This window comes from Montipora capricornis, chromosome 6 (genome assembly GCF_036669925.1).
Source record: "Montipora capricornis isolate CH-2021 chromosome 6, ASM3666992v2, whole genome shotgun sequence".
Classification (NCBI taxonomy): Eukaryota; Metazoa; Cnidaria; class Anthozoa; order Scleractinia; family Acroporidae; genus Montipora; species Montipora capricornis.
Window position 1 is genome coordinate 29,731,242 of NC_090888.1, and position 13,096 is coordinate 29,744,337.

Below are 13,096 nucleotides of genomic sequence, written 5' to 3' on the forward strand. Positions count from 1 at the left end.
GTACTCTGCTTGAAGATACTTCTTTGAAGGTAGCCACCGTTTGCAGCGTTGAAGTTTAATAGCCATGTGGTAGTGGAAACCCGTGGTATGGTGAGCTTCCTTGCAACAAACCCAGTGCTCAACAATATTAGTGTTTGTGCCGTTAAAAGAGCGTACATTAGCTTGCGCAAAAGATTCTCTTGTGGGAAACCTCTCTGAATCAACCTGGCTGTAGGTGATCAAATACACTTGTCGCACAGCTCTCGCATTCAGATTAGGCATTGAGGGGGGCACTGCACTAACTTCTACTTCCTTATTGGTCATATTTTCTGTATCAGTAGATTCTGAATCAGTGCTGTCATATCCTCGAAGAAATTCCATTTCAAAGAAACGTGCACCGCATAGAGTTTACCTTTACCCGACACATCCCTTACAAAACGTCCTAATAAGCCTTAGAAATCCCTTCGCGGAAAGCAGACTAACATGAAAGTAATCGTAAAAATGTTCCTTCACGAAAATGTACCTTTCTCTGACAATGTTTGGTAACAACTTATTTTTCGGAAAGTGGGTGTTCCCTTTTAATGGCACGCGATGACAATTTTAAAGTAGCGGTGATCTTTGTTTCACATACGTAAACAGCTAATTTCGTACATATTACGCAACCTTTAGATGTCATGTATCAACCGAAGTATATTTCTTTGCCAAAAATTATTTACACATGGGTTCGAACATTTTTCTAGCAAACCATAAAAAGCGACACGACGGTGATCGCAGCGTTATATTTACCAAATGACATGTGTTTTCCACCTAACTCACAGAAAGCACAAAAAGAGCCTCCGATTATGTCATACCAGAAACTCCCCAAATTCCACTTTATCGCTCGCCATTTTCCATTCACGAGATATCGGAGAATGAAACCTTTTTTTTTCGAAATCCCATACTAAAAGCCAAACACCAACGCCTTCCTGCCCCAATATACAAAGTGACCGGATAGCAATACAATGACAAGCAACTCAGACAACAAGTTGCAAAAATGGTGAGACACTCCCGTTAAAAAACACCTTTTCTACCTTTCCATTCCCACCAAATCTAGAATTTAATCATTTCCCACCTCCCCCCTCCCTCTCCCTCTTTCAATATTGACCGTTCAAGTTTTCCACATGATTTGGTATTGCTAGCAACATTGATAAGGGGGGGAAGGGGGTCGCAGTGTGAGAGAGATGGGGGAAGCTACTAACGTGTCATGAAGGCAAAGTGTCTCCACTATTTTTACAACTTGTTGCAGCTGGTACATATGACAGAGTGTAGTGAAGCTGTTGCCCTTTGTGATGACCCTGAGGTAACCTTCAGGGGTTTTGATGTTGCAAGTCAAGTGACAAAAAAGATGGAACAAGCTCTCCCCAGATCTCCAGTGACACACTCTTTGAGGTGGACGACAGACCCCCAGCAAATTTCATGGAATTGACTTCAAATACTGTGAAAAATTCTATTACCAGTATTGATCATTCCACAAGAACACTGATTATTGCAGTTACTGGCATCACAAAGAAAACCCTTGTTTATTACTTGAGATATCTACCTACTTTTTAAAATTCATTTATATTTGTACTGTACATGTAGTCGTGTAGTTCACTAATTTAGAATGCACTTAGTAGTGTCCTTGGGCCAATAGTCAGGTCCAGTTCAGGTAGTCAACAAAACGAGAAATGGTTATGGTCAAGGAGTAACTGAAGATCCATCTTGTTAAAGACGCTCTCTAGCAATAAGCCTAGCCTGAATTCCCCCCCTCTCCCGATAGTGGCACCCAAGGAACGTGACGGCTTCCCAGTGGTTCTGGGATGTACTGATTGTGTAGAAAGGCCAAGAAGAGATAATAATATTAATCCCATGGAGCATAGACCAGAAGGTATAAACTATAATTATGTCTGGAGTAACCTAGGACGTTTTGTCATTATATTTGTTACCTTTGCCCCTAGTGATTCAGATAATGAGCTACCGAACTATAGTGCCAGCAGCAACCAGCCCAGAAAACTAACAAGAGATAGGAAGTCCCTTGAACAAAGTTGATCATTAATTCTATGCAATAAACATGACTGATACTATAACAATAATAATAGTATTATTATTAAGCCACTGACACTGAGAAGTCTTACTTAGAGGTGAGCTCACTCACACTAAATGCCTCTCATGAAGAGACTAACTATTTTCAAATGTTTAATTATAATTATTAAGCAATAGTTTCGACTTTGATCTTGTGATTGTGTTTTAAGTTTATCTCATGCTGTAAATTTAGAACCGCGGGGTTGCAGCAAAGGCCATTATTTACATGTACCACCCTGTTGTTGAACTATGGATTAGGATATTGAATCCGTAGAATATGTGACCTCTTAATCATAGTCATGATTACTGAATCAATGTTTATTCCAAGTTAGTGTAACACAAACTAAGTAAGCTGATGGATTTTGATGGGAACCAATATTTTGTATACTTACATTCAATGTAAGTGTTAAATACGCAATATTCAATTATCATCTACATACAAGAATGATACAAGGGTTCCCTACTGACAACGCCATTTTAGTAGTTTGTCTAGAAACCGTGTTCCCTATCATAAAAAGAAAAAGACAAAGAATCGTAACTATCGTAAGTGACTATTTTTTTGGAATTTGTATCATTAATTTATCAAATCAGGGCCACATTTTTGGCAGGAAACGGATAAACGATAAAAGAGGCCAAAATTTGTTTTCTTCTTTTCCCCTGTTGCTCTTGCTTTTTTCATGCGGCCAGCACCATTGCTTTTCGTTGGTTATGATCTGTTCATTACTTGAAATTTGGCCCCGACTTGAGAAAATGACACAAATTCGTCCAAATTAAAGTAATCATTCATGATGGTTCTGCAAACAGCCATCCAATGAAAGTTGATTTTGCATTGATCTAAATGATGCTTATGTATATCTCTGTTACAATCAATCTAGCTTGGAAGGCAGTGGAGATCTCGCCTGCCAAGGCAGACCAGCTGCAATGACTTTGCCAACAACAAAGTGGAAGCTGTGCTCACAAATGCGTTGGATCCATTGGTTGGATCCACTTGATCTGAAACCTGAGGAAGAAGTGGCGTTTTACTATCTCAAAGACTCTGTTGGCAATTTAGATCAGGAGGACTTGGAGCTCCATTTCGTGACAGGCAGATCATCGTCATCTCATGGACCGATTTCTGTATCCTTCAATCGCGCCGAAGGACTTGCCCACTCCCAAGGCCTCTACGTGCGCCAATTCCCTTGGTAATTTCCGTCTGTTAATGCAAGTTTGAGTAAATTAAAACGAGACTTTCATAATGTTCTCTCAAGTGATGAGTCTTTTGAGAGGGATGATGAGCTTTAGAAAGTTCTATCTGCATTTTCTAAGTGAAGCTGAAGTAGAAACTAAGGTGACCTGTCAGAGAAGTGTATTTGCAGTTTCTGAGTGAAAAGTACTTTTGAAAGGCTCCAACTAATGAGATCATTGTTGCCGAAAAAATGTTATCCCAACAATGTTTATCCGTTTGTGGGGGCCGTATAAGATGACGTTGTGTAAGATGCAAGTACATAGAACTCCTTGAAAAGAGGTAATGAGGGAATCTACCGAGACAATATGCCACATGCAAATCGAAATACAGTAGCTTGTTGAAAAATGGTCGAGGGTTCTGCAGTTTCCTAGTGGACTCAAGGAGAAAACAAGTGTTGACCTTGAAACGGTGTCGACGTTGAATTTTCGCTTTCAAGCTACTAGTAGAATCTATTTGCGATAAGTATCGTCGAAAATATAACACTTTACTTTCGTTTCTCTAATGTTTAGAAACCTTTCATAGCTGAAATCTACTTTCAAAGTACTGACTTTGACTTGAGAAATTAGGTTTTAAGGAAGGGTTAACAGCTTTACAGGTTAACAGGTGTGGGTTGAGTTGAGGGTCGGGAAGCTATTCCACGATTCGTGGAGAAAGGCCCCTGGCACCTTGCCATGATGACGGTTGAGTTCCGTAAGTGTTGAACGCGTTAATTTTAGTGAATTTGTTCATTTCAGCGTAGTTCCCACCGTTGTTTGTGGGACACCTTCAGGTATATAATTTGTTGAGTTGTTTCCAGTGTGGGGTTATTTTTCTGGAGTCGAGCTATGTTAGGTTTGGCCAGTGTATTTGGCAGTTTAATGCGTAATTATGTTCCTTTTCTTTTAACCGTACTTTCGTTTATCGTAAGCAGAAAGCTGAACATCCAGATAGAAAGCTGCCTATCCTCGACTTAAAAGGTGTGGATAGAAACAAAAGAGAAAGAAACAGAGAAACGAGGTGAGAAAACCTCAGTGATCATGTTTTTGTTCTATTCCAAAAGCATGGCTTCAAAAGCAGTCATAAATGCTAGGTCTGCCCTAAACTGGAGTACCAAGAGAACAGTACTAACCCAAGAAGTCCTTAGGGTCTTACTTAACTGTAGCAAGATGTTACCATGGGAACGAGTGGTAGAAAATGTGAATGAAATGGTCCTGAGAATGCAGTACTTGGGGTATAGCAAGAAATTCAGATATTAGGTTGTCGACTCGGCCCTCAAAGCATATATAGAGAGAAAGAAAGCTGATCAAGAAGGAGAAAGACCGTTACACCCGCCCAAAGAGTGGAGAAAGGAAGAACAAGAACAGGAAAAGATTGGGAAGAAATGCAGTTAGTACAAACGAGGCAGAAATGAGGCAGTAATCTTCGTACCGGCTACACGGAATTCACAGTTACAGAAGAAATATTAAAAGGAGATGAAACAGCAAGGATTTAAAATCAAAGTGGTAGAGAAGGCGGGTATTGCAATTAAGAGGTTGCTCCATAAGTCTGATCCGTTTAAACCACGACAATGTGAGCGAGAAGACTGCCCAGTGTGTAGGACAGATGGGAAGGGACCGTGCAATAGAGAAAGTGTGACGTATGAAATTAAATGTACCGGGTGTAACAACATTTACGTTGGAGAAACATTGAGGAGTGCGTATACCAGAGGGAAAGAACACTCAAAATCGCTCGGCAATAAGGAGGAACAATCAGCCTTGGGAAACATTGTAGAGAGAAACGCAGTAGTGAGATACAGCAGTTTCAAACGAATGTAACTGGTGTCTACTCTAACGACGCAATGCTTAGACATATCTGAGGGTGTCAAGATTAACAATGTAGATGAAGACTCACTGATGAACTCTAAAAGCGAATGGAACAATTTCCAGATTCCGCGTGCTGTAGTCATGCATTGATGAGTTGTTCTACCGAGATGAGAAGTCTCGTGATGACGTACATGAAGTCTGAGAAAGCGTGGACCATTCCAATGCCTCTTACATGAACGATATAAGTATTTTTATTTTCAAAATGGCAGACGACTGACGAGGATCGTAGATGGAAATATATTTCGGATTCCCGTGAATTTTTACCGTTTCATTTTTTAAGAACAACTTTTTTTACAGTTCTATTAATTCAATTAAGTGTGTCGAATGTGTACAGAAGACGTGATGTCTAGTTACTCTCGATACATCACATACATTCTATCAATACTGGTTTCCATCCACTCTCCCACATCCTGGCACATCCCTCACGTGAAATACATTAGTTGACTGTACTCAAAATATTATTTCCAAGGTACAATCCCCAGGTGCATTTTTGGAATATTAAACCAACCACTTATGTAGTAAAGATTGTTACGTTTGTTTTGCTGCCGCTTATCGTTTTCACATGGGTCTCTATTCCTGTTGTCTTTCCTTAGGAATGAAGGCATATGGCAAGTTGAACAATCTTCTCACCAGTGTGCGGCTAGTGAATGACAAAAAAAAACTCTCAGCTGATGCCCAAACAAGTTGTCTTGAGGATTCCATTCGACCCTAAATCACTGGCATCTTAAAAGGGTTTGCTTCTCTTGGTTAAGGACCTTTTTTGCAGTTGATATAATCATTTAATTGTTAAAATTACAACAGGGGTCCCCTGGGTGACAGTGGTTAGTCCACTGCATTGTCATGTCACTATGCTGATAATAGCCTCCTTTGCAGACGCTCCTTTGGTTCATCATGCAATCTTTCCTGCCCAAGCTATGCTGACAACTCCCACAATTATTATAATAAATTGTTTAGTTGAATCTTGGAATACACCTACATTTATTTATTTATTTATTTAGTTAGTCATTTATTATACTTGTGTCTGTATTATTCAGGTGACAGAGATGCCATTTTTATTTGGGTTCTACCGTTACAGACATTCATATTTTGTTGTCACTTGTGGGTCATGGTTTTTTTACTTGGTTTGTATTGGTAGCCCCTTCTCATTTCAGTATAAAATGTTTGTCTTAATATGTGATACACACAGGCTGGGAGAGGTCTTGTATTGTGCAAGCCCATCTGTAAGCAGAAAACCTAGCAAAACAAATCGCAAAGCATAGTGAATATGAGCACTATTTGTTCTGGTTGCACACATTTGAGGGATAACAACAGTCTCCAAATATTGGTAAGTGTGAAGCCTTGACAAATTTTCCTGATACCTTTATTTCACGTGCTTTTGTTCAAATGTTTGTGCTAAAACAGCCTCTCAGTTTGCCCATCTCGATGGTGATAACCTTTTCCATTTTTGACTCTCAACAATGGCCCGACTTGAAGAAGCACCGTTTCGTTGGTCATTGTTGAAAAGTCGCTGTGTTTTGTGATGCACTTCAAATGCTCTATACTTCCATGGAAAGTCAGTTTTTGGCGGACCTGGGCAATTTCCATACAGCATCGATACTCCAAAGCGCCCAATAAATTTTCTTTCACACATTCTCCACACGTGTACCTACAACATAAACAAATTCTTTGAAGCAAATGTTTGAGAACAAAGCAAAAATAACATCCAGACGTTTCAAGGCTGCTGCAGCCGGTAATAACAAGTCATTAACTGTAACTTTGTCTTCAAATCTTGCCAGCAGAACTGCAGGGGTGAGACCATCTTTATCTTCTTTGTCATTTTTGTCCTCATCACTTGTTTGGGCTATGGCTCACCTGTGTAAGGTTGGACAATGCCAACAACTTGCATTTTGTCCAAAGAGCTTTCATCAGACGAGTTTTCATTCAACACGGAATCTGATAGGACATAACTTCGTCTCTGACCGACATTTCTAAGAAGAAATCCAACTAAACAAGAGAACCGAGTGAACAAATAGTGGCCGCTTACAAGGAGATGTGAGAAGGAACAGCTCTTCGAGGCATTTGCTATGTCATCAGTGTTGTCAGGAGCAAAGACCCGTTCTGGTGAATTTTGAGGTTATTGGGAGGGAGAAAAAATGCGGTTTTAATACGTTTTGTCCAATTTCGTTTGTTATTTCATAATCGAGACACCACAAGCTTCAAATATACGCAAATTTTTTTTTTACTCCATAGGCCCTTTGAAGGATCCCTTCCAACCACAATACCTTGCGCGCCTCTGTTATTGTTTTGAAGCCGGCAGCGGGACTCACAAATGGCGTGACGTGAAGTAAAGGTCAAGAGATCGGCGACGACTGCGTTAAAATGGAAGAAATGGACCATGAAACAAGCGTGAATGTCGATACTGAAGGGTCATCAACACACGTAAATGTATACGGATCGCCTGTGGCACCACACGGCCGAAGAAACGAGGAATCGGTCTCATTAACATCTCACTTTGTCCCTTTGCCTTTGGCGAACGTGAATCGAGAGGTAAGCTCAGTACTACATTTTCCACGTGAACATGTAACACCAGAAATCATTTTCTTGAAAATCATAGATTTACAACAGCAACTATTTTTTCCTGTCACAGACTTGTTCCTGTAAGAATTCGTGTAGCCGTAAAAAGACGGCTAAAACTCCTGGCTGTCCATGTAAAAATGCGTCGATGAAATGCTCCAGCAGTTGCATGTGTGGAACTAAGAGAACGGCGTGCAAGAACAAGACAGTCGAGGTTATAGTGAATAGAAACCCCAGTGCTTTTTCTCGTCATCAAGAGCAAGCGGCTACCGCAGAAAGGGAAATACAAGTAAGTTTAATTCTAAAATATATGACTACGCAATCGTTGTGTTCGGTGTTTTGTCACACTTCCCAATGAATCAATCACACATATTCACATGTGAACTCGCCAATTAAATCAAATTCGTTTCAAAACACCTCTACATTTTTTTTGCAATGAAAGCGTGCTATGGTCTTTCAAGTTGACTTTATCATTCTTTTCATCAGGACTTTATAAAAACTCTGGCCACGGATGAAAAAGACCAAATTCTTCTCAGACTTCTCAGCCAAGGTAGAGGCAGTCTGGATTATGTAAAGAACATTCGAGCAGAAATAAGCGCCTCTGCTGAACCTGATCACAATCCTGATCGCGATGATGTTCCTGAATGGTGCGATTGCTCAGTTTGTAGACCAATGCCTTTAGATATGGAGAATGTTTGTTGTAGAAAGAGAACTTGTGTCACTTCGTATGCTATGTATCAAAACATCTGCCTTGACCGGGAAGTACTGACCTTAGCTATCCGGGCAAGGTTTGACATACTGGCTGAGAAAGGCAGCCTACAGACAATACTGTTTATGGAAATATGGGAAACTGGGAAAGGGAAACCAACGAGTTTTGCCTTCATGTGTTGTTCTCACAATAAGGAGATTCTATCCTGCTCCAGATGGCATTTATATGGGATACAGACAATCTTAGTTGCTGAATAAGCAGTTTTTTTATTTATTGTTCATAATGAACTGTTGTAATTTTGCAAAGTTTTGTGCAAAGACTAACACACTTGTAAGCTAGAAGTAACTGTTATTCCTGTTGTTGACGTTCAAATGTCTGGTGGCATTTTTTTTAAAACTGTTGGTTTGTGAAAAGAACAGATTTTCCCCTTTCTCTTGCCCAAGTTTATGAATGAGGGTTGTTACATGCAGGCAAAGGCCAACTATGTTGCATTATTTATAAGCTTATGACCATAACTTCAAGAACAAGAACAATTAATTACAGTTACTGTTTACACATGGTAGTACGAAAAACATGCCTGTTTTAGAAAATTTCTCAACCATTTTTTAACTACTTGAAATAATTTTCAAAAGTTCATAAAGCAATGATGAAATCATCCTCTGAGTTCTTGAACATTAGAATAGACCATTTTACAGTTGTCTGCTCAGTGACCTGCCCTGTTGTGTTAATCAAGTTTTTATGCTAATTTGCTGGCACTTGAACGAAAAAGCAGAAAGGTCTGTATCAGAGCAAGGTCAACTCCAGCCTGACTTGCATTCGAAGGCCAGGTAACTGAGCACACAACTGTAAAGTGGGCTTTTGTCATCGCATGGGTTTACTCAGATTTCTGTGATGTCTGCTGTTTGAACCTTGACAATCTTGCAGCAACCAAATATCCAGTAGCGGGTGACTTCATAGCTATGGTTGGGGCAAGATGCTGTGGATCTGTTGGAGAGACAGTCACATGTCTTGCTGCAGTTTCCCGGTCCTCGGCTCTCTTAGACAATATTTCTGAAATTAGTGCTGGCCAGTAGCTATAGGTCTTGTCCTCTTTCACCGCTTCCGCTCTCCAGTTTCCAGACCGCTTTGAGTACAATTTTTGGAATTTCCCATCAATTGTCTTCCGGAAAAGATGGAAGTTGTGATCCAGCACAGCCAACAAACACCTTCCAGTGAACACTTTATATCTAAAAATAATTAGACTCATTAATTCTCTAATTAATAGGTTAATAAATAAAGTATTGTATGACAATTTCTTTTTTGTATTAGGTCAAATTAGCCTCAAGATTATTGAGACCATGGCCCTGTGCTGTGGGCTCTATATGTGCCTAGCCAGTAAAATAAGCAGTAATCAGATGACTACATGTATATCATTGTGTCAAAATGTATGCAAACTTGAGCGAGAATGTTTGTTGCCAAAAAACAGTCACCTGGGTTTTTTTGTTTGGATTTCTTATTAGATTAGAGCCCTAGACTGCCAGATGGACTTTGAGTAGAAAGAACAATTGGTTTTGATTATGTTGAAACACATCTATTAAACTGGTATCAACTTGAAGAAATATGCAGTAGCTGACTGCCAAAGGGAAGGGGGGGGGGGGGGGAGTAAACAATCATGAAAAAAGAGAAATCTAATTGCAGTAAAAATGGTTGATACTTACGAAAATGTAATTCATTTCGAAGCATATTTCAGGAGCATGGAGTTAAAGTTCTCCAGTTTACTTGTGTGCCTAGAGTGAAAACAAACGAGACAATCATTTATCAACCTTTCCACTACCAGGAGTGCCCCAATCAAAAGTTATAAATTCCAAAATTTCAATATATAGAAGAAAGAAAGATTACAAAACATAAACGAATAAATTATGAAATATTTGTAAAGATAATTCTTCAATAAAACCTAGGAGTAAAAATTTCTCATGGTAGGTACATAAAACATCTTGTTACTGTTTCAACTAGCAGCAATTGCTACTCTGCAAGTCCAAATGTCTAAATGAAGTTTACGGTATTTCATGGTACACTTTGGTGATTCCAATTTCATTCTTGTGATCTGATAATTAAACATCTAGACATGCACTGGAAACACTGTTGCCATATAATAATATGATGATATGTCCATTTGCATGCATTCATCCCGCCTCCCATTAGTATAAACCTAAACGTCCAGTGAAACTGATGTAAAACGTGTGCACTCACAGTGTATTTGTGTCCTCGTCATTTCTGCCTGGAAGCACAGGAGACACGTCAGTTTCGATCCTTGCTCTTTTACCCAAAGGGGTAGATTGGAAGAGGTCACGTCTACCTAGACAGAACATCATTAGAATGAGCCGACCAAAAATCAAACTCCATGCTAAAAAGTGGAAAACACTTCTTGCTTACTGGATTTAGATATATATAACACGGTTTGAAAAACCAAAACGAATCTACACTGGCCTTGAAGAGAAATAGATGAACAGAACTGAAACCTTACTTGAGCTGGGTCCGTTGTCGATAGAGGTTTCAGCTGGCGATAATTCTTGACAGGAACTGCTCCTAGCACGAAGCTCCTCGATGTTTTGATGAAGCAAAATCTCAGCAAATTGGCTGTTACTTAGCCCCTTGATATTTAACCTTTCTTTCCTTTCATTCCATAGGCGAAAAGTTGACTCTCGAAGGATAATTCTCTTTGTTCCTTCAGTTGCCTGTGGTCGTCCGCGCTGAGGAACATGAAAGGCCATCGAAGACCTCCAGTTTAACCGACAAATTTGCCTCCAAACAGGAGAAAAATGAGAAAATAACTAGTCAAGTATAAGGACTGATAATTTTAGAACGCATTTGAGGAAGTTTAAGACCTAAGTGAGGCAGATGTACAAGGGTGAACGAGGATTTCTTTTCACTTTCCGAAATGTCCGATAACAGATGGCAGAGAAAATGGAGGATTTCACATTTCGCGCGCGCAAGGTATTATGGTTGTGAGGGATCCTTTAATCATATGAATTTTACCATGTTTTGATATAATAGCTGTCAATAATTATGCTCCTGACAATATTGATGATGATGATAATGATGATGGTACACCTTTTATAAGTCTGCTTCATGTACAAGCTGAAGATGAGCACAAGGGTATGATAAATTTATAAGGATCTAGGAGGGAAGTTTTTTATCAAGTGTTTGCAAAGCTTGCAGATGTGGACAATGGCTCTGGGTTTTGCCAACTGTTTGAAGACCCACCCACTCGATTGGTTCCAGTGTACAATGCCAGAATAGCCTTTTCTGGGCTTATGAAATGTGTAGGGCGGTTGATTATAGCTCACTGTGAGATTGGTTTCCCAAGACTTTCACCGGTGTGCTATTGGTATCTGATAAACCAAGATATTTCCAAAGCGATATCATATGCCAACATCTCAGACATTCAAGATACCTTAGTGGCTGATTACATCAGGAAGGTATTCCCAGTACAGTAGTTTGTATAGCCTTTTATACGTGCTTTTAGTTATTACTTACCCACTTTTCTGGATTAAAGCCCAGACAGTTACAGTAATAATTAATAAAATTATGAAAGTCTGCTGCAACTTTCACCCGCTGATGGTTGCTTCTTTGCAAAATGTCAAACGTGTATTTTATTAAAGACCATTGCTTGGTCGGGGGGGGGGGGTCAGTGAGTGAATACCTTGCAATCTGATTTCCAGGTACTTATGGCTGACTCTGAGGACAAAAACCGTATTAACCAGCTATCAGTCAGTGGGTGCACTACAACTCTTACGGTAGATTATAACCTGTGCTGTAAAATGGCTTTAACCAAGCACCTGGCTTAAGGTGGTTTCCTATAGTTGCAAGGACGTGAGTACTTATTCTAGATTGACAGAAGCACTCTTTCTTGCTTCAAAAACCAGATACATGTATCTTTTTGTAAGACCTCTTAGTGCCTTAATAAAAAGATTTGTTTTATTGATGACATGTCATATCAATGGAAGCCACTGTGAAAGAGTGCTGCTTCTTTTGGTTTTACATGCTCATGACTCAAAAATAAAGCAGATGACCCCATGTTTATGATGATAAAATTACTGCAAAGGAATCTGCCGCCACAAAAATATTTCTTGGGGTTAGGCCCATTAAAAACCATTTCCAACATGTTGGACCCTTGTCATGATAGCAGATTCTCTAGGTAAGCATAATATCTTTGTAATTAGTAATGGCTTTTATTTTTATCCTACATGCAAAACAAGGAACGAAGTGAACGAAGTATTGACCTTTCCTGATGGTGATGATCACAAAGATATGAAAGACATGGTTATTCTCTTCATCAATGAAAGTGAGTGCGATGGTATGCAAATTTATTTTATCCCAGAGATGTGCATGAATGCACCTACAATCCTGGTCAAAACTGTCGGGACAATTCGTGCTTTTCCCCCTCCCCCCCATTACAATGTTGATTTTTCACGGTCTCCAAAATCAAGATCTGTTCATCGATCACTGGCATGTTTCAACATTGTCTGGGGGGAAGGGGGGCGCAAAAAAGGCAGCGAAAGAAGAACAAACCGTGCTCATATAACGATGAAAGCATGTACAGTAAATTCTCTACTTTTCGCCCAAAATTTGACAAGTGTCCCGAAGTGTTTTGACCCGGATTGTTTGAAACTGAGTTTCATCGAATAAAACTGGAAACCGTATCACATA

General features: G+C 39.6%; 1 protein-coding gene across 3 annotated transcripts; it reads left to right on the forward strand.

Moving 5' to 3' along the window:
• Positions 1-5,369: 5,369 nt before the first annotated feature.
• On the forward strand, positions 5,370-9,696 carry LOC138050424 (uncharacterized). 3 transcript variants are annotated; one of them, XM_068896754.1, is made up of 6 exons: positions 5,370-5,614; positions 5,739-5,891; positions 6,332-7,245; positions 7,375-7,671; positions 7,772-7,987; positions 8,185-9,696. In XM_068896754.1, exons 4-6 carry the CDS (start codon positions 7,504-7,506, stop codon positions 8,662-8,664), a joined length of 864 nt encoding a protein of 287 aa, XP_068752855.1. In that variant the 5' UTR covers positions 5,370-5,614; positions 5,739-5,891; positions 6,332-7,245; positions 7,375-7,503; the 3' UTR covers positions 8,665-9,696. The 3 variants fall into 3 exon arrangements, with proteins under 3 accessions (XP_068752855.1, XP_068752854.1, XP_068752856.1); XM_068896753.1 differs by having other exon boundaries at positions 6,332-6,469; positions 6,921-7,671; XM_068896755.1 differs by having other exon boundaries at positions 6,332-6,469.
• The last annotated feature ends 3,400 nt before the right edge of the window (positions 9,697-13,096 follow it).